Source organism: Lampetra fluviatilis, chromosome 19 (assembly GCF_964198595.1).
Source record: "Lampetra fluviatilis chromosome 19, kcLamFluv1.1, whole genome shotgun sequence".
Lineage (NCBI taxonomy): Eukaryota > Metazoa > Chordata > Hyperoartia > Petromyzontiformes > Petromyzontidae > Lampetra > Lampetra fluviatilis.
The window spans coordinates 5,282,490-5,303,904 of record NC_136293.1 but is presented as its reverse complement, the minus strand read 5'-3'; the positions used below and the strand labels follow the sequence as shown (position 1 = coordinate 5,303,904).

Sequence of the window (21,415 nt, the reverse complement as noted above, 5' to 3'; positions counted from 1 at the left end):
AAGGATACACAACATGCCTGATTAATACCGTGCTGACCCGATTATAGCGTCCGTGCTCTGGCAAAGGGACTTGGGGGGTGGCGCGGGGGGTCAGGGGGTCACCATTCCAGATGGGTTGAGAACCACTGCCCTCGCCACAACCACGGCACGTGCACGCACCGCGCGGGGCGCGCCGCGCGACGTCACCTGTCACGGGGTGCAGGCCGAACGCCCCGTCCTTGTCGCCGTCGGCAATCGCGTAGCGCACGGCGCCGTTCTCGGCGAGGTCGGCGTCCCGTGCCACCACGTGCATTATGGGAAACCCGGGGGGAGCGTTCTCCGGCACGGCGCTGCGATTGGCCGACAGGAACACGGGGGAGTTGTCGTTGTCGTCGCCGACCGTCACGAGCGCCGTGACCTCGGAGGCCCGGCGCCGAGCGGGCTCGCGCGCTTGGTCCGTCGCCCTGACGACGAGCAGGAAGGCCGGGACGGCCTCGCGGTCCAGGGCCGTGGCGGTGCTGAGCACGCCGGTCACGGGGTCGAGCGCAAACGCCGCGGGGGAGCCGGGCGTCTGCAGCGCCAGCTCGTAGCGGACGTCGCGGTTCGGGAGGCTCCCGTCGGCGTCCGTCGCCCGGAAGGTGTGCACGGCGCGGCCCGCGGGGAGGCCCTCCTGCACGGAGATGCGCGGGGCCTCCTGTACAAACCTGGACGCGCGGCGGCCGAGACGGATGGAGCGTTACACGAGCGCGGTCGACATTCTCATTTTGAAATACAATTAATATCACGGTTGCTGAGTACAGGGCCGAAGGGCCCAAATGTCAAGTGGTCGGGAACAAACGGCACTCTCAATGTCAGAGATGAGAGTGAAGCACTTTTCTTTAACTGAGCCAGGTACTATAAGAGCTTGGGGAAAGAGACGATTGGGAGGGGGTGAGTGAGTGAGTGAGTGGGTGAGTGAGTGAGTGGGTGAGTGAGTGAGTGTGTGAGTGAGTGGGTGAGTGAGTGGGTGAGTGAGTGAGTGTGTGAGTGGGTGAGTGAGTGGGTGAGTGAGTGAGTGGGTGAGTGAGTGAGTGAGTGAGTGGGTGAGTGAGTGGGTGAGTGAGTGAGTGGGTGGGTGAGTGAGTGGGTGAGTGGGTGAGTGAGTGGGTGAGTGAGTGAGTGTGTGAGTGAGTGAGTGAGTGAGTGGGTGAGTGAGTGAGTGAGTGGGTGAGTGAGTGAGTGGGTGAGTGGGTGAGTGAGTGGGTGAGTGGGTGAGTGGGTGAGTGAGTGGGTGATGAAGTGGGTGAGTGAGTGGGTGAGTGAGTGAGTGGGTGAGTGAGTGAGTGAGTGAGTGAGTGGGTGAGTGAGTGAGTGGGTGAGTGAGTGAGTGAGTGGGTGAGTGAGTGAGTGGGTGAGTGAGTGAGTGTGTGAGTGAGTGGGTGAGTGAGTGGGTGAGTGAGTGAGTGTGTGAGTGGGTGAGTGAGTGGGTGAGTGAGTGAGTGGGTGAGTGAGTGAGTGAGTGAGTGGGTGAGTGAGTGGGTGAGTGAGTGAGTGGGTGGGTGAGTGAGTGGGTGAGTGGGTGAGTGAGTGGGTGAGTGAGTGAGTGTGTGAGTGAGTGAGTGAGTGAGTGAGTGGGTGAGTGAGTGAGTGAGTGGGTGAGTGAGTGAGTGGGTGAGTGGGTGAGTGAGTGGGTGAGTGGGTGAGTGGGTGAGTGAGTGGGTGATGAAGTGGGTGAGTGAGTGGGTGAGTGAGTGAGTGGGTGAGTGAGTGGGTGAGTGAGTGAGTGGGTGGGTGAGTGAGTGGGTGAGTGGGTGAGTGAGTGGGTGAGTGGGTGAGTGGGTGAGTGAGTGAGTGGGTGAGTGAGTGGGTGAGTGGGTGAGTGAGTGGGTGAGTGGGTGAGTGAGTGGGTGAGTGGGTGAGTGAGTGAGTGGGTGGGTGAGTGGGTGAGTGGGTGAGTGAGTGGGTGAGTGAGTGGGTGAGTGAGTGGGTGAGTGAGTGAGTGAGTGAGTGGTGAGTGAGTGAGTGAGTGAGTGAGTGAGTGGGTGAGTGAGTGAGTGAGTGGGTGAGTGGGTGAGTGAGTGGATGAGTGAGTGAGTGTGTGAGTGAGTGAGTGGGTGAGTGAGTGGGTGAGTGAGTGGGTGAGTGGGTGGGTGAGTGGGTGAGTGGGTGAGTGAGTGGGTGAGTGAGTGGGTGAGTGGGTGAGTGAGTGGGTGAGTGAGTGGGTGAGTGAGTGGGTGAGTGAGTGGGTGAGTGGGTGGGTGAGTGGGTGAGTGGGTGAGTGAGTGGGTGAGTGAGTGGGTGAGTGAGTGGGTGAGTGGGTGAGTGAGTGGGTGAGTGAGTGGGTGAGTGGGTGAGTGAGTGAGTGGGTGAGTGAGTGGGTGAGTGAGTGAGTGGGTGAGTGAGTGGGTGAGTGAGTGAGTGAGTGGGTGAGTGAGTGGGTGAGTGAGTGGGTGAGTGAGTGGGTGAGTGGGTGAGTGGGTGAGTGAGTGAGTGGGTGAGTGAGTGGGTGAGTGGGTGAGTGAGTGGGTGAGTGAGTGGGTGAGTGAGTGGGTGAGTGAGTGAGTGGGTGAGTGAGTGAGTGAGTGAGTGGGTGAGTGAGTGAGTGGGTGAGTGAGTGGGTGAGTGAGTGGGTGAGTGAGTGGGTGAGTGAGTGAGTGGGTGAGTGAGTGGGTGAGTGAGTGGGTGAGTGAGTGGGTGAGTGAGTGGGTGAGTGAGTTGTTGTCGCCTGCAGTGTGGATGAGACAAAACCGATGGATCGTTAACTAGATAAAGAGCACCTCCTTTCCACGTTTGTCTCTCCACATAATTTTTAAAATGTATTTTCTACGCAACCCATCAACTGCACGGCCTCCTGGGAGCGCATCTTGTCAGCAGCATTGGTTCAATTCAAGGAAACTCGGGAACACTTTGAAATGAAGTCTCTCATCGGCAGGGTCGGGCTTGCTTGAACCAATGCTGGTGAATTCCAGGTGTTTATAAGCAAGGATCCTTGCGAGGTGGACCACTGGTGTCTCCGCAAGGCCGTGGGAGCCGGTCTGCAGAACTCTTGCAGCTCCGATTTTATTCACAAAACACCAAAAGTTCTGGACTGCATGGCAGTCACTGAAAATGTATCGAGGGTTAACGGTGTCCTTCAGGAGAGCTGGGAGCCGCTGTGCTAGCGTGCGGTGGTCTACTCCGTGTGAAACTATGGCCACTGAGAGGGGGAACAGTTATACAAGGCATCATGTTTGCAATAACCACAACACAAGCAGTCAAAATGCAAACAAAAAGAAAACAAGTCTGATAATAATAAGCACTGTCCTTGAAGTTGATTGGTCCACACCCGAGACAGCTTTTCTTAGAGCATAGTCTCACATGGTGTTGGACCAGATGACGCCAAAAGGCGTATAGACTGCTTGTGTTGTGGTTATTGCAAACATGATGCCTTGTATAAAGGTGTCAGTTTTTTGTACCAGTTGAAAGGGTAAAAACCTATTACTATATTTTGCCACCGGTAAAGGAGATGTCTCGTAGGGGGGAACGGGGTCGTGACCTCGGCGAGTGCTCGTTCACGTCCGTGACGCTCATGGACACGAGCAGCAGGAAGCGGCCGGGCGACGCGAACGCAGCCGTCACCGTCTCCACGGCGACCTGCAGCTGGTACGTGGGGGAGACCTGCAACAGCACGGACACACCTGAGCATGCTGCTGTAGACAGACTCAAGCACACACACACACACACACTCCCTGCTCGTTAGAATGTCCTCCATGGAGACCGCTCGCCGTGTGAGTTTTCGATTTCAGTTTTTAGTTTCATTTATTAGGTATAGCCCTGTGAGCCATTCGACTCTTGAATCGGGTGCAACCGCAAGAAACAAAAAACAAAAACATGAACAAAAAACATCTTCAAGTGACTATGTGACTGTGTGCAAACAGAAAATCCAAGAAAAGACAGAAAAATATTGCAGAAAAAGCACCGTACACCAACGCTGTGTGCAAAAATCCCAGTGGGATGCAAGTCAAACAACAACAACCACCAGACAACTTAGATTAAGGCCATCAGTCTAACTCCGTACTACAATAAACAAACATGGCCAAGCCAAAAAACTTTTCGAAATCACCAAAATAAAGCCATAAAAGCAATGTAACAGTGATCATAGGAACTGTGACCGAATTTTCACAATAAACGACATAAACAACATGTACCACCAAACCCTGCAGCCATAGCTGGCTGCATGAGTCACTCCACAACAGCAGGAGCATCAGTCATAGAAGTTCACCTCGTAGTCCAGCTCGCGTGCCAGGTAGACTTGTCCGGTGGTCGCGTCCACTCCAAATGTCCCCCATCGATCGGTGCCCCCCACAATGCGGTACAAGACCTCCGCTTCGCTCTTACAGCCCACCCCGGAGCTTGCATTGGCGCAAACCGAGCCGATCACGGTGCCCGGCCTGGTCCCCTCCACCGCCACGAGATGGACCACCGAGGACTCGGGAGCCTCCAAGAGGCCCTTCATAGCCCGCACCTACCGCGGGATAAACAGAAGAGTCAAAGGTGCGGCCCCGCAACCGCTCGCTAACGCCCCCGCCGGCGGAACGGCCTTCACTCGGGCGAACTCGACAGCCGTGATTCTCGACCTTTTTCTCTTCACGTCGCCCACGCTCGGGCTCCCTCGATATTCGCGGCCAAGACGAATCTTCTTGGTTCTTTCGGTAAAGTCACGTAAAAGGGAAGTAATAAAATAATAAAATTAAAACATTATTATTTTACTATGTTTTATTTTTATTATTTTATAAAATAAAACAGAATTTTTTTATTATGTTTTATTTTTATTATTTTACTACTTCCCTTCTACGTGACTTTACCGAAAGAACCAAGAAGATGAATCCCTGCAGTCACGAAAGCTTTAAGTCGAAATTTAGGCCAAGCCGAAGTTCGCGATGACCTCGTTAAGAACTGAGAATTTAAGTGCGGTGCCAAAAATTCGCGATGGGAATTTGTCAAACTGCGTGTGTGTATTTGTGTCTGTGTTATTGTCTCTGCTGCACTACGTTGTTAAATTGTTGATACAGGGGCAGTTGCAACAGTAATTTCGATATTTCGGAAATGTTGGCGCATGGCGAGAAGCCAGTGAGAAGGAACAGATATCCTGAGAACAAAAACGCATGCACACATCATGTTTGTTCATGCGAGTGTAGAAATATCCAGATTTCAAAGACGTGATCATCTCGGATGCTCGCAATGGAGGCTCCGGAGCTCCTATCGGAGGTGAATGGCGGCAGAGACGGTGCAACTGGAGCGACGCGCGGTGCGAGCGTGGCCGGGGGCCGTGCGGTGTGTCTCGCCTGCACGTGCAGCGGCATGGAGCTGTTGAGAGGAGGTTGGCCCCTATCGGCCGCCGTCACCACCAGGGAGTATCGAGTCCGCTCGGCGCCCAGCCAGCCGGCCGTGCTCACCACGCCGCTGTCGGCGTGTATCCGGAACCAAGGCGAGTCTGGACCTAAGCCGGCACCGCCGCACACCGAAAGCCACAGGCACGAGTCGGGCATCGCCGCGGCGCACGCTGCTCGCCGCGGGCCCCCGTGTGTTTGTTGGGGAGTCTCAGCGAGAGAGGAAATGAATATCGGCAAAGGGGAAAATATATAATGCTACGTGAGCGCCTGTTTGAGCCGCACGAGGCACGGCCATGTACACTCGCAGAAATCTCTCGGGTAGCCCACACAGGCTGATGGGGCAAGTGCTATTAGTGAGCACCTATGAAGGTCGGACGGCGAATGAGGGGGTAGTGTGGCCAGAACAAGGGCCGGCAACTTTTTTCTACCCTCCGTGCTGATTTTGTACACACTGCACCAGGTACTCAGTTGAGGCTGAGTCGACCTCGGGGAGGCCCAGGACCGGTTCAGATATTTATCACTGATGTATGGCCGTGAGCGGGAATCGAAAACGGGTCACCAGGTTCGTAGCACAGTGCGCTAACTGCTACATTACCGCTCTCCACACTCACACACACGCACACGCATGTTGGAGCAGTGAAAATCTCATCCAGCATTAACCAAATAGCACACGTCTGCGATTCGTGCACAGACTCTTCTCGGGGCAACTGCGCAGCAGCATGCATCTCTCCTGCGTCTTAAAACAGTCGTAGCGCGCAGCGGAACGCGCACGAGATCGTAGCAGTCAGTAGGAGAGTGAAAGGTCGCGACGTTGGGTTCACGTTGAGCCGTGGGGCGTACCCGCCAGGGAGTAGACTACGGAGCCATTCTCCCCAGCGTCCGGGTCCAGGGCCGTGAGGCGGCCCAGGGTCCAGCCGGAATCGGCCCCGGGGTGAACCTGGTGGGGGGGGGGGGGACAGGAAATCCAGGATCTGTGTGAGTGGACAGGGCAAGGGGGTGCACAGCGCCGTGAGCGTGCGTGTGAAGATCGTGGGGGGGGGGGGGGCAGGTGGCCACTCGCACAGCACATGTGAGCGGGAATCGTGCGCGTGCACGCACAACGACTAGCGCAGTTCACCACTAAGTGGCGTTGATGTGCTGACTCGGATGACTGGCTGATGCACCACCTGTGCTCCCCACTGTGCCAACTCGCTGCGTTTTAGCCACCCGGCACTCTGCGCGTTTGTGAGCGTCGCTCCTCTGCCCTCCGTTGTTGTTGGAGGGCGACTGCCTCCAACTGCCCAGCAGCGTCCTTCACGAGCCTCCTCCACAGAGGGCGATGTTGACACCGCTGGTACCAGTCATCGGCAAGTCCACTCAGCTGCACGTCCTCCTGTACAACTTTAGCTCACCTCTTCTCAAGCCCACGCCGTACCTGTTGAGCTCCCTCTATCCAGCCAAACAGAATCTGCTTGGGCATGCTTGTGGCTGGGCATGCGGGCTACATGACCCAGCCAAGGCAGCCTCGCCTGCCGGAGGAGCTCGCCAATGGGACTGTGTCCAGATCTTTCAAGGAGCTGTGAGCTCCTCACACCCTCCTCCCTGGTTAAACCCAGGATGGATCACAGGCAGGCCAGCCTAAATGTTTCACACACGGACGCACAATCACACACACACCTGGAGCTCCAGCGGGTTTGTTGCCATGGCGAGGAAGGTGGGAGTGTTGTCGTTGTCGTCGGTGACTGTCACGCACACCGTGACGCTCTCCTCCGTGCCGGCCCGAGTGACCACCACCTGCAGTCGGTACTCGCCCTGTTCCTCCCTGTCCAGCGCCGTCCGCGTGCTGAGCTCACCTGGACACAGCGCAGCAGGTTACCACGGCGCGATGCTCCGGATCACCATCCTCGTGATTGCGTGGCACAGGACAACAATTATAATCGTCGTTACTGTTTTACCCAGGCAAGCCACACTGAGGGTGTTCCCTGGGTAAAGAAGTGATTCGTCGTGTGAGAAGACTTTTAATTCAGGAGGGTGCTAAGGGAGGAAACTGGAGAACGGGGGCAGAACAACCCCCAATGCGAGGCAGGAATTGAACTCGGGTGTATTTTGCTGCGAGGAACGAGTAACCTGCTGACAAAAATCCTTGCGCGCGTGTGTGATGCAATTGTGGTTGACAGAACGTGAAGGCGTTTCCGCGTTTACTGCTGACGGACGGCACCTGTCACGGCGTCGATGTGGAAGTGGTCGTGGGCCGGCGAGAGGCGGTACTGGGCGTGCGCCAGCTGACCACCGGCGGCCGGGGGCATCCTGCCGAGGCTCGTCCGCGCCGGCCGGTTCTCCGGCACGTGCAGGCGGCGCGTGCTCTCGCCCGGCGCGGCGCAGGAGCCGTCGTCCCGCGGGGCCGGCAGAGCCCCAGCGGCCGTCACGGTGAGGCTCACCGTCGCCGTGGCCGTGCGCTCGCTCGGCGCGGCCGGGTTCCAGGCGAGCGCGTGCAGCGTGCGCACGCCCGGCGCCTCCCTCTCCAGGGAGCGCCGCACGTACAGCCAGCCGTCCGACGGCGACACCGACACGCCGCCGCCGCCGCCGCCGGCGGCGTCCCGCAGGCCGTAGGTCACCCCGGAGTCCCCGCCGCCCCCCCCGGCGCTCAGCCGCAGCAGACGCGTGTCGGGCGCCGTGTCGACGCCCACCGCCAAGCGGTACGTCTCCTGCTCGAACGCCAACCCGCTGCGATCTCCCGGCATCAGCACGGACAGGGTGAGGGTGGCCGTGAGCGCCGGCGTTCCGGCGTCCTCGGCCAACACGACGACCTGGCGGGAGACGTCGCCCGGCTCGGCGCTCACGGGCCTCAGGAGGGTGACGCTTCCGGTGGAGGAATTCACCCCGAATCGGCCTCCGGCGCTCGACCGCAGCCGGTATCGCACCTGGCCGTTGGGTCCGGAGTCGGCATCCGTGGCCCGCGCCGCGTAAACGGCGGAGCCGACCCGGGCGCCGCGCGGCAGGGCGACGGCGGCATTGTGGCCGGCGGTAAAGGCGGGCGCGTTGTCGTTGACGTCGCCGACGAGGACGGTGACCGTGGCGGTGCCGTACATGGGAGGGTCCCCCGAGGCCGCCGTCACGGCGAGCGTCGCCACCGGCGCCGTCTCGTGGTCGAGCGGGGCCTGCGTCCGGATCGTGCCGCTCAGCGGATCCACCGCAAAGCGGCCGTGGGGGTCGCCCCCCGACAGGACGTGACGCACGCGACCTGCGGGCGGCGGCGGCGGCACGGGCGGCGCAAACTCGGCGTCAAGACCGCGATTGCGTTTCGACGTGTCTCGATAAACAAATCGAATCGTTCGAGCGCGCGCACAAAGAGGGCGGCACTGACCGGCGGTGCTGCTGGCGCGTGCGGTCCCCACGCTCGTGCCGACGCGCGCGTCCTCCGGCACGGACTCGGTGTGGCGGTCGCGCGAGAAGAGCGGCGCGGCACGACCCGGTGACACGAAGCTGACGCTGACGTTGGCCGCGGCGCGGGAGAGGCCCCCGGCTCCGCGCGCCCACACGGCCAGCGCTCGCACCGCGGCGGGCGCGTCCCCCGCGTGCCGACCCAGCGAGATCACCCCTGCGGCACGCGCAGACAGATCCGCATGACACGTCAGGCGCGCGTGACGCAGGCGACGGTTGACAAACGGATAATTGACGGGCGTTTACTTTTCCCTCATTGCAGTTTTCATGATTGCACGTTTATGCCCATCTTCCTCAAGAGGGATCTCCTGAGGTTTTGCAGTCGCCGGTTACAATTGTTGTACGTGTGTGTGTACGTAAGTATGCATGGATGTTCAACTTCTTTCGCACCGTTACGGAGCCAACCGTACTCATCGGAGTTGCGTAGTCGTTAACCTTCGGACAATTTGGACTGCGACGCCAGCACGCAATGTGTTACTCTCCCTCAAACGCCGTCAAAGTAGTCTTTGCATGGCGAATACACATGGCAGTATTAACCAGGGCAGCTCTATGGATCCGAACCCGGAACGTCTGCAACAAGCGGCGAACGTGCTACCGCTGAGCCACGTCAACCGGCCAATCTGACAAATCTGGCAAAACCGCCCTCGGATCGAAGAGAACTTATTTTTTTTGCCAGGAAGCGATAACAACCCCAGCGCCGTCACCGGCGCGTGCCGGCGGGGCGAGACGCACCGCTGGACGGCTCCAGGCGGAACAGCGAGTCCTGGTTGCCGGCGCCGATGGAGTAAACGAGCGGGCCGGGAGAGCCGTCGGTGGCCACCACGGCGGTGACGCGCGTGCCGGCCGCACTCCCCCGCAGCACGTGCACCGTGTACGTGGCCGGGTAGAACTCGGGGGGCCGCGGGGCCACGGAGCCCAGCGACACGCGCACCAAGCTCTGAGAGGTGTGCCCAGCCTGGGAACCACACACACCACACAGTCTCAACACACACATACACAGTGTGTGTACTCACAGTCCCAACACACACACACACACAGTGTGTACTCACAGTCTCAACACACACACACACACTGTGTACTCACAGTATCAACACACACACACACAGTGTGTACTCACAGTCTCAACACACACATACACACTGTGTACACTCACAGTCTCAACACATACACACATACACAGTGTGTACTCACAGTCCCAACACACACATACACACTGTGTACACTCACTGCCTCAACACACACACACACACTGTGAACTCACAGCCTCAACACACACATACACACTGTGTACACTCACTGCCTCAACACACACACACAGTGTGTACTCACAGTCTCAACACACACACACACAATATACACTCACAGTCTCAACACACACACACAGTGTGTACTCACAGCCTCAACACACACACCACACACTGTGTACTCACAGTCTCAACACACACACACAGTGTGTACTCACAGCCTCAACACACACATACACACACACTGTGTACACTCACTGCCTCAACACACACACACACTGTGTACTCACAGTCTCAACACACACACCACACACACACACAGTGTGTACTCACTGCCTCAACACACACACCACACACTGTGTACTCACAGTCTCAACACACACGCCACACACACACACTGTGTACACTCACTGCCTCAACACACACACACACTGTGTACACTCACTGCCTCAACACACACACCACACTGTGTGTACTCACAGTCTCAACACACACACACACACTGTGAACTCACAGCCTCAACACACACACCACACACACACACACAGTGTGTACTCACTGCCTCAACACACACACCACACTGTGTGTACTCACAGTCTCAACACACACACACATACACACTGTGTACACTCACTGCCTCAACACACACACACACTGTGTACACTCACTGCCTCAACACATACACCACACACACAGTGTACTCACAGCCTCAACACACACACACCACACACTGTATACTCACAGTCTCAACACACACACACACACTGTATACTCACAGCCTCAACACACACATACACACCACACACTGTATACTCACAGTCTCAACACACACACACACACTGTATACTCACAGCCTCAACACACACACACACACCACACACTGTATACTCACAGTCTCAACACACACACACACACACTGTGTACTCACAGTCTCAACACACACATACACACTGTGTACCCACAGTCTCAACACGCACACCACACACACGGTGTACTCACAGCCTCAACACACACACAGTGTACACTCACTGCCTCAACACACACACACACTGTGTACTCACAGTCTCAACACGCACACACACAGTGTACTCACAGCCTCAACACACACACCACACACACGGTGTACTCACAGCCTCAACACACACACACCACACTGTGTACTCACAGCCTCAACACACACACACCACACGGTGTACTCACAGCCTCAACACACACACACACACACTGTGTACTCACAGTCTCAACACACACACACACACACTGTGTACTCACAGTCTCAACACACACACATACACACTGTGTACTCACAGCCTCAACACACACACACCACACTGTGTACTCACAGCCTCAACACACACACACCACACGGTGTACTCACAGCCTCAACACACACACAGTGTACACTCACTGCCTCAACACACACACCACACACACGGTGTACTCACAGCCTCAACACACACACACCACACTGTGTACTCACAGCCTCAACACACACACACCACACGGTGTACTCACAGCCTCAACACACACACACACACACTGTGTACTCACAGTCTCAACACACACACACACACACTGTGTACTCACAGTCTCAACACACACACATACACACTGTGTACTCACAGCCTCAACACACACACACCACACTGTGTACTCACAGCCTCAACACACACACACCACACTGTGTACTCACAGCCTCAACACACACACACACACAGTGTACTCACAGTCTCAACACACACACACACACGCCACACTCACTGCCTCAACACACACACACGCCACACTCACTGCCTCAACACACACACACGCCACACTCACAGCCTCAACACACACACACGCCACACTCACTGCCTCAACACACACACGCCACACTCACTGTGTGTGTGCGTCTGCGGTGGAGATGGAGCGCAGTGGTTAGCACACTGCGCTCTGAGCCTGGCTCTCAGGGTTTGCTACCAGGCCACTGCAAGTGTTCGTGATCGTCTGAACCAGTCCTGGGCCCCCCCCTAGGTCAACTCGGCCTCAAGATGAGTAGCTGGTGCCGAGTGTAAACATCGCCACTAGGGAGACAAAGGCGGCCCGGGCGTGATGCCAACATCACTTTGCCCGAACAGCCTTTGAAGGCTACACGGGGGACCTTTGTCTGTGTGCACGTGGCCGGCGTGGCGTGGCAGGGCCCACCACCACCACCACGTACCGCGTCGCGTGCGCGTGCGGCGAGGAGGTACGGAGCCGAGTCGGGCCCCAGGTCCCTCGTGGTGCAGATCCACCCTGAGGGGGCGTCGATCCTGAACGGGACGGGCCCCCCCCCGTGGGCGCCGTCCAGGGAGAAGCTCACGGGGCCGGTGCCACCGCCGCCTCGGGGGAGGCTCGCGCGCACCTGAAGAGCGCCACGCACGTGCGGGGGGGGGGGGGGGGGGAGAGAAATGAGCGCCGGGGATGGGAAACAAAACGAGCGGACCCGGACGCAGCGGACCCCGGTGCGTTCGTGCACCGGGCCGCGTGCGACATCCAGAGACGAGCGGTGGTGCAGTGGGGGGGGGGGGGGGTCAGTGACGGATGAAGCTCGCGCGGGGCCTGTAAGCACATGTTATAAAGGGGCCGTAGAATTAAAACAAACACGTAAATATTAAAACACATACATTTTTTTACTTGCGCAGTAAAGTAATTGTATTTTTTCACTTGCTATGTACAGCCAAATAAAATGACGAATCGCTCACCTTAGACACCCAGTCGTTCATCAAAGTCGAAGGCGGTATAGTACTATAGCAATAGAGCAAGTGCAGAATCACTGAACCGGAATTGATAGCTTGAAAGCATTTAGCGCGGGGCCCTTGAAAGTGCGGGGCCCGTAGCATGTGTAGCTACTTGTGTAGCTACTACATGTGTAGCTACATGTAGTAGCTACTTGTGCTACGAGGATAATCAGGCACTGGCGGTGTTGTGATCCAGCACTGGGGGGGGGGGGGGGGGCGACAAGGGTTGGTGGATCGCCATCTCCCCTGCTAGCCGAGGTATGGCAGTGCAAGGCGGAGTGTTCAGGGATTGAGTGGTTACCCCCTCGCATCTTTGTGTTTTCTCCGGGTCCTCCGGTTTCCTCCCACACGTATCAATAACTCTTTCATGCATTTAGCCAAACATACAGATGTAGGACCGCAAAGCTCGGGCAATTGTTGGCAGCGCTGGTTCTGGCTGCCTTGCTTCTTGTCTGCGTCTAAAACTGTGGTGCACTACAAATTCCACCGAAATCTGTCGACGCAATCGGCACGGATGACGACGCTACAAAAACTATAGAACACATTCCTGCGCTCACGACACGTGATGTCCCACATAGCGAACGAGAGCGTCGAGTACTTGATGACAAGGATATACTCGAGTTAGAATTAGGGTGGCACAAACTAACTTACAAACGAGACGGGACAAATAATAGCGACGGGACATCGACAGCGATACACAAATCACGGTTGATGCTTTAATTGAACCGCGACGCAGAATTACGCCAATTCATTTGCTTGCCAGTCCGTGAGATGCATACGCTACTTGGCCGAAGGGTTCCCTGAGCTGAGCATCTCATGGGTAATCCATTTGAATAAACGTCGGCGAAAGGTTCTGCCCCCATTGTTTAACCTTGCTCATCTCACAGCCCCGGCAAACAACGCTCTGCTGATGAGACAGCGAATGTCAAAACCGGTCCAGATTTTGCTGCTTGTAACCAACGCTCCTGTAAAAAAAAAACTGCACTCCCAGAAGGTCGCGTGGCAGATGGGATGTGTTAAACAACAAAAAAGAACACCCCCCCCACTTGGATGTTTTTACGTGCAGAGACAGCTATGGGACGGGATGCGTCTCATCTGCTCATTCGGTGCGCCACTTTCATTCCGTACAAGGACGCGGGCGGTGATTTGAGACGTGGACGATGATTTGAGAAACAGAGAGACAGAGAGAGAGAACACGGCTGGTGCCGCGGTCCCCCGAGGAAGCTGCGGCCCTTCCCTGTCCTTGCACCGCTTTGCGCAAATCTCAGGGGCGCCAGTCTTCAAAGCTCAAGGACCTCACGCCGCATCCGCGAGAGCACGTGCCCAATGGACTACAAAGATCCCCCAGATAGCCTTAGCAGATTGTAGGGGCGAGTGCTGTTAGCGAGCACCCATGAAGACCGGAACGGCACACGAGTGGGTGGGTGGCCAGCACCACGCCCGACCGCCTTTGTCTCCCCAGTGGCGATGTTTACACACCGCGCCAGGTACTCATTTGAGGCTGAGTCGACCTAGGAGAAGCCCCGGACAGGTTCAGATAATCGTCACTGGTGTTGGCCGTGAGCGGGAATCGAACCCGGGTGGCCGGGTTTATAGCGCAGCGCGCTAACCGCTGCACCACCGCTCCCCAAAGTAAACTACCCCCCCCCACCTCCCCATCGCTTTCCTCTCTGTTCATTCAACCCACAGTGAACAGCACAAGGGGGATGCCGCCCCCAGTCGGGGGAATTGAGAGCACAGTGGAACTGCAGTCTCGAGGCCATCACGAAGACTGCCTCTGGTGTAGGGAAATCGGTTTCAAAGACAATGCGTGTACACGATCAGAGCGCGTGTCTGTGTGTTTTTCGTGGTCTTTTTTTCACCACAAGTACACGTGGTTCATGCGGATACTTGATTCCTCCCAATTGTTGTTTGAACATCTTGCCACCCCCTGGTGTGTTGCCAGAAAGGGTCAGACCTGCTGCTCTTCCGCATACTTTGAGACTGGCAACAAAAAAGGTCCCGTAGATAAAATCCACGAGGTGCAGAAGTTGTGAATCTCGTCACCCCCCCCCCCCCAGCTATGTCATCACGTGCAAGTGGATCTGCAGGTCGCGACCGCTAAGGGTTTAGTGCGGGGGCTACGGCCTTCTCTTCCAAGACGTCTGGTCGGCGTGGAAGAGTAGGCCAAGTGCCATCGAGAGCCCCCTCTCGCGGAGTGCCCTTGCTCCCGCGACTGTGCAAGGGGTGGCCTCGGCGTGGCAGCCGAACGCACGGCCACGCAGGGCAGCCACCCGCATCGTCGTGCCAAAGCGCATCTGTCATGTTCTTGGTTCTTTCGGTAAAGTCACGTAGAATGGAAACAATAAAAATAATAAAATAAAACACAATAAAATAATTCTCACGACGTTTCGGCCACAACGCAAGCAGCCGTCATCAGGTGAAGACCAGGTCTGTCGGGGAGACATTCATTCAGACGCTGTCTCCCCGACAGACCTGGTCTGCACCTGATGACGGCTGCTTGCGTTGTGGCCGAAACGTCGTGAGAATTATTTTATTATGTTTTATTTTATTATTTTTATTGTTTCCATTCTACGTGACTTTACCGAAAGAACCAAGAAGATGAATCCCTGCAGTCACGAAAGCTTTAAATCGCATCTGTCATGTTCTGTTTCGCTTTGTTACCCCTTGTCTATCCACTGCTGGATGAAGCCCCCTCCGCCGCGCGTGAGTGACCCCCTGGGAGCTGCTGCGGGGAGCCTTAACCGCGGGCCGCGTCGTCTCAAGATGTTAAACGGGGACCGTGGGGGAGGAGGTTCAATGACTGCAGCCGCAGCTGTTTGCAATCTGATACGGCGCGGCTCAGGACCGGTGGTGTTAGTGGGGAGGGCGTGTGTGTAGTGTGGGTTTGGGGGTAGCTCACTCGCATTCCTGTCTGGCTCAGCTAAGTCCTGCCAGGGGGAGAGGCAGGGGCAAGGGGAGGCAGGGAATAACGGGCGGCGGCAGGGGGGGCAATGGGAGAGAATTTCTCTGCATTCCTGCCTGGTTGCATGAAGGTTTAAACGGTGGGGGGGGGGGGAGAGGTGAACGTTGGGGGGAAACCTGGCGAATGGCAGCGTGTGTGCGTGCGTTGTCGTGTAGGGAGCGGTAGTGAAGCGGTTAGCGCGCTGCGCCGCTACGAACCTGGCGACCCGAGTTCCGATTCCCGCTCCTACGGCCAACACCAGTGACGAATATCTGAACCGGTCATGGGCCTCTCCTAGGTCGACTCGACCTTAAACGAGTACCTGGTGTGATGTGTAAACGTCGCCCCTGGGGAGACAAAGGCGGCCGGGCGTGGCGATGGCCAACCACCACTTTATATGCCGTGCTGGCTTTCATAGGTGCTTGCTAACAGCGCTTGCCCCAAATGTATGTTTAGGCTATAGGGGCATCTTTGTATTTATGGGGAGCGGTGGTAAAGTGGTCAGTACCCTGAAAGCCGGGAAAATCCCAATTAGATTCCTGGACATTGATAACATCACCGGCACATCCTATCTGACATTGACTTTGGTCTCTCGTGAAAGCCACTTCAGTCTTAAGTGAGTAAATGTGTGGTGCAGTTGTAAAATGATCAGCCCCATGGGATGAAAATACGACTGGCCATGGTTTTTGGCCACACCAGGCGATTGTGTGTCACGCTGTGGCCTTACTAAGTCCGCAGGAACAGCACTTGCGCTGACGGTCAACAAAGGTTAATGCGGCGTATGTGTCCTCGTGTCTCTGTTTCAGTGCGCGTCGGCGTGTTTGTCTTTGTGTCTGTATCATAACGCGTGCGACTGTCGAAACAACGCACGCCTGCGCGAACGAGAGACCTGGATGAACACGTAGAGAAGAAACAGGCACAGAACAAGCGCTAGCCACGAAGTGGGAACGACGTTGCTTTGAATTGTGCCAACCCAGGTGCACTCTAAATATCGCCGTACTTACTGGGTTCAAACACCCACGATTTTGAATTGTGAAACTGTAAATGAAACGTCGAACAACAATCAAAATGTACGACTTAAGCACGATAAAGCAGTCTATACAAGAATAGTCTTACACAAATATCTAAATTTACGGCGACATAAAAACAACCTGTAGTCAATTTCGATTTAAAGCTTTCGTGACTGCAGGGATTCATATTCTGGGATCTTTCGGTAAAGTCACGTAGAAGGGAAATAATAAAATAACGCTGATATTTTACTTTATTATTTCCCTTCTACGTGACTTTACCGAAAGATCCAAGAATATGAACCTGTAGTGAGATATGTCCTGGACAAATTTAAGCAAAATCAGCAAGACGAATTATATGACTGCGTATGGCGGCAATCTTTTCAGGAGCTAAACGCCAAAATGCCGAGGCCTGGCCACGTCGCGAGAGGGTTTCGGGAGAGAGACTTGGTGTCGTTTTGCTGTTCCTCCTCCATCGAAGGAGGGCAGACCAATGTGGTTCACTGTATGCGACATCGTTTTTGTTTGCATGGCCACAATCGCACCACTGTGGCTTGTTTTACATGTTCCTAGACGTCTAACTATCTCTGTGAACCTCTAGAGATCTCCTTGAGTCTCTATGTATCTCTACGAGTCTCTAAGTATCTCTATGTGCCTCTATGGGTTGACTATACGGCCGATAGTTTTGGTTGTGTAACCAGTCCCCCTTGCACCCTCACCTGACTGACATTGCACTGACACAGCTGTACTGCAGGCGCTTCACGGCATTATTTTTCCACAATGGTACGGATTAAGTATTTAGCGCTGTGCATTGCACAGCCTCGCATCGAACTGGGAGGAGCCGTGTCCAACAGAGAGGGCCCTTGCCTGTGGGGCAGTTCACCAGTAACGGTGCGAGCGAGCCGGACTGCCGATGAGACATTGAATGTCAAAAACCGTCCAGAGACTCCGCGCCGTGTCCCTGTCCTCTGGAGAAGCGGGCGACTCAACAACGGATAAACACCAGGGGGGGGGGGGGGGGGGTTATGATACGGCAAAACGTAATTTCAAAAGTCTTCTTCAAAAGGGCGAATGTTCTGTATCTGCAATAGCCATCAGAGAGTTAACCCCTCCGTGTCACGACACCGCGGCTCCATCCCTCGGCACGAAATCCGCACAAAGCTCAATGGGGGACGACGTGCCTCGTGCCTCCACTGTGCACGTGGGGGGTGGGGGGGGGGGTCAATTCCGTTGCTCGCCATCGCATTCACTTCGAACAATAATAACAACAACAATAACAACAATAACAACAAACATAATAAAACGCACCTGGTTACCGGTATCGATTGCAAAATCACGTCTTAGGTTCCCATATCTTGCAGAGTGCACAATTACACACGGTGTGATTGATCACAGGCGAGCTCACAACGGCCACCGTTGCGAGCTCACAATCGCATTGCCGTGGCTTTGATTTCCCACTAATGGAGGAGATGTTGCGCATCGCCCTCTCGATGCCCCGATGCGTTTGTTGGTGTCACACCAGTGTGTGTGTGTGTTGGTGTTTGAAGAGAAAGGGTAGTGTAGCGGTCAGCGCGCTGCGCTATGAACCCGGCGGCCCGAGTTCAATTCCCGCTCTCGGCCAACACCAGTGGCGATTATTTGAAATGTTCAGGGCCTCCCCTAGGTCGACTCAACCTAAAATAAGTACCTGGTGCGATGTGTTAACATCGCCACTAGGGAGACAAAGACGGCCGGGCGTGGTGTTGGCCACCCACCTCCTCGTGTGCCGTGCCGGCCTTCATAGGTGCTCGCTAACAGCACTTGCCCCTACAGTCTGCTTAGGCTATACGGGGGAATAATTTTTTTTAACAGAAGGGGGTTCTCGAATGAGGCGCTTGTGACAACACAACTGAGAGCGGCGCTCCACGGTCGACCTCTGCGTCAGCTCCTACGACAGCCGGGGCCGCACTCAGCCACGCTCCGTGACATCGCGTCGATCGCGACCACGGCTACGAGTGGGTGCGATGCGGTGACAGACCCCGGCAGTGGATTCACCGTGGCTGATCGTGACGACGGTGAATCGCCCTCTGAAGCTGTCTGCACGAAGCCGGGTTGAAACGCCTTTAAGGCTGATCAGTGTCACGCGCAGTGGTGGCTGGGTCACCGCGGGGTGCCGCGCGTGGCGTGCGCTACTGACGAGGTCGTGTGCCAGTGGCGCTGCTGTGCGTGAGTAGGAGAAGCTCCTGTGCCATCTTGAAGAGGCAGCAGCGCAAATCTACCAAGGAAGGACGTCTGGCTGCACCTCAGAGCTCTACATCCTCCCTGACCTGCTGTCCAGTGTGCCGCAGAGAATTCCGGGCTCGGATTGGCCTGCTCAGCCATCTGCGCACTCATCAAAACCCAGCAAAATGACAAACGTGCCATGGTCATCATCAACTTTGATGGACGAACAAGAAAGAAGAAGCGTGGCCGCTCGTTGCTGCTCATGCAACGCCCTTGCGTGCAATTGTTCGCGAGTGTGCCTGCGTGTGGTTGTGTGGAGTCGTGCGTCTGAGTGTGCGATGCGGTTAATTCCCAAAAATGCTGACAAGGCTGGTGAACCATAGCCAGGATTATAGTCGGGGGCCTCTCCCGTTGTCATCTCTGCGCACGTGATTAACTACAATTACGATCACCCTTTTCGCTCGGCGGTCCCAGAAGCTGAATGCATCAGACGCTGCTGCGTTATGATAATAGGTTTTTCCCTTTTTTTTCTGGCAACAAAACTGGTGTTGAGATGTTAAAACACCAAACTGAAACCTATTACAAGGAATCATGTCTGCATTAACCACAATACTTGTGGTCAGAATGCTAACAAAAAGTATACTCTGATAATATATGCATTGTCTTTGAAACTTGATTGGTCCACACCAGAGACAGCTTTCTTTTGAGCCTCGTCTCAAACGGTGTTAGACCAGAGGACGCCAAAGTCGTAGCCCCACAATTTCAGCCACGGCTCCATTAGTGCTCAACCGTCACCTTTGTTTGAGCAGTGAACGTAAAGATGCCCTAGACCCCCCTGTACCACCCCACCTTGGGTCGCCACCGTTTCCACTGTCGACCAAACCCGGACACATTCCCCGGTCAGCATGGGGTCCATCCAAACCTTTTTTTTCAGTTTCAGTTTTTCAGTTTCATTTATTTGGTAGAGCCCTGTGAGCCATTCGGCTCTTGAATCGGGTGCAACCGCAACAAACAAAAACATGACCAAGAAAACATCTTAAAGTGACTATGCGCTAACAGAAAAATCCAGAAAAAACTGCAAAGTCTTCCAGAAAAAAAAACTGTGCAGGTTACTGCTGTGAAGCTCAGCACGGCAACAGCAGCAAACCAGACCTCGGTACAAATCAACTCCTGCTGCCACCAAACACTGACGCCGAGTCCCGGACTGTCGGTAAGTCACCTTCACAATGACCGGTGGTGACCCGAATCAGCGGTAGAGCGAGCGGCTCACAGAACGTTGAGAGTACAAATCCTGGTCGAGGGTTGACTCGACCCATCATTTCTTAGTGGTTTCTAAAATAGGTACCACTTTGTTTTGTGGGGAAGTCCACAGTCGTTGTTGTGCCGATGGCGGTGAGAGGGAATCGAACCCGGGTCGCCAGGTTCGTAGCGCAGCGCGGATAACCGCAACGCCACCGCTCCCTAAATTGTCCTCATTCACATGCACCGTGTAGAGAGAGGGCAAACAAAGACAAAGATCCCCCGTATAGCCTTAACAGACTGTTGGGGCAAGTGCTGTTAGCGAGCACCTATGAAGGCCGGCACGGCACACGAGAGGGTGGGTGGCCAACACCACGCCCGACCGCCTTTGTCTCCCTAGTAGCGATGTTTACACACCGCACCAGGTACTAATTTGAGGCTGAGTCGACCTAGGGGAGTCCCAGGACCGGTTCAGATAATCGTCACTGATGTTGGCGGTGAGCGGGAATCGATCCCGGGTCGCCAGGTTCGTAGCGCAGCGCGGATAACCGCAACGCCACCGCTCCCCACAATTGCCCTCATTCGCATGCACCGTGTGGAGAGAGGGCGGCCACTCACACTCACACACATCCACACAATGCAGGCGTGGGGCCCACGGGCAGGGAGTGGGTGCGGAGCTGCAGGGTGAAGCAGCGAGGTGAGGAGAGTGGAGGGAGCGGCGGCCGCGTGCCGATGGGAGAATGGGACCTGGGGGCTTTGGGGAGAGAGTGGTGGGGGGGGGTGAAGAAGTCGCCGTTAATTAATCTCGTTAATATTTAACCTCGACTTGGCGCTATTCACCTCGTGAGCACAAACGCGGTCGTGTGAGCGGAGCCGTGCAGTGGATTTTCGCGGCCGTGGGCGACTCAACCCACTGCGGTGGATGAGAGGCGTCCCTCTTCGTGTGCTAGTGCATAAGCAGACGGTTCGCCTCCTGCACACATCGGTCCCTCTACGTGCAACACATCCCGTCAGCCACACGAGCAAACTGTGGAACGGTTTTTGACATTCAATGTCTCAACGGCAGCCAGGCTCGCTCGGACCGTTGCTGATGAACTGCCCCACAGGCAAGGGCCCTCTCTGTTGGACACGGGTCCGCCGTGTTCGATGCGAGGCTGTGTGCAATGCGCAGCGCTAAATACTTAATCCGTACCATTGTGGAAATATAATGCCGTGAGGCACCCGCAGTACAGCTGCGGTACAGCCGTGCCAGTGCAGTGTCACATCTGTG

General features: G+C 55.8%; 1 protein-coding gene across 1 annotated transcript in view; it reads right to left on the bottom strand.

Annotated features, from left to right (window-relative positions):
* Positions 1–21,415, bottom strand: part of DCHS1 (dachsous cadherin-related 1) — a 43,104-nt gene that overhangs the window by 11,097 nt on the left and 10,592 nt on the right. The window contains exons 2-11 of the mRNA XM_078864857.1: positions 12,195–12,377; positions 9,483–9,705; positions 8,674–8,907; positions 7,528–8,550; positions 6,987–7,162; positions 6,171–6,267; positions 5,283–5,437; positions 4,220–4,462; positions 3,494–3,615; positions 187–683 (exon numbers count right to left, since the gene is read on the bottom strand). Coding sequence (XP_078720983.1) covers positions 187–683; positions 3,494–3,615; positions 4,220–4,462; positions 5,283–5,437; positions 6,171–6,267; positions 6,987–7,162; positions 7,528–8,550; positions 8,674–8,907; positions 9,483–9,705; positions 12,195–12,377 — 2,953 coding nt within the window. The remainder of the gene's footprint in view (positions 1–186; positions 684–3,493; positions 3,616–4,219; positions 4,463–5,282; positions 5,438–6,170; positions 6,268–6,986; positions 7,163–7,527; positions 8,551–8,673; positions 8,908–9,482; positions 9,706–12,194; positions 12,378–21,415) is intronic.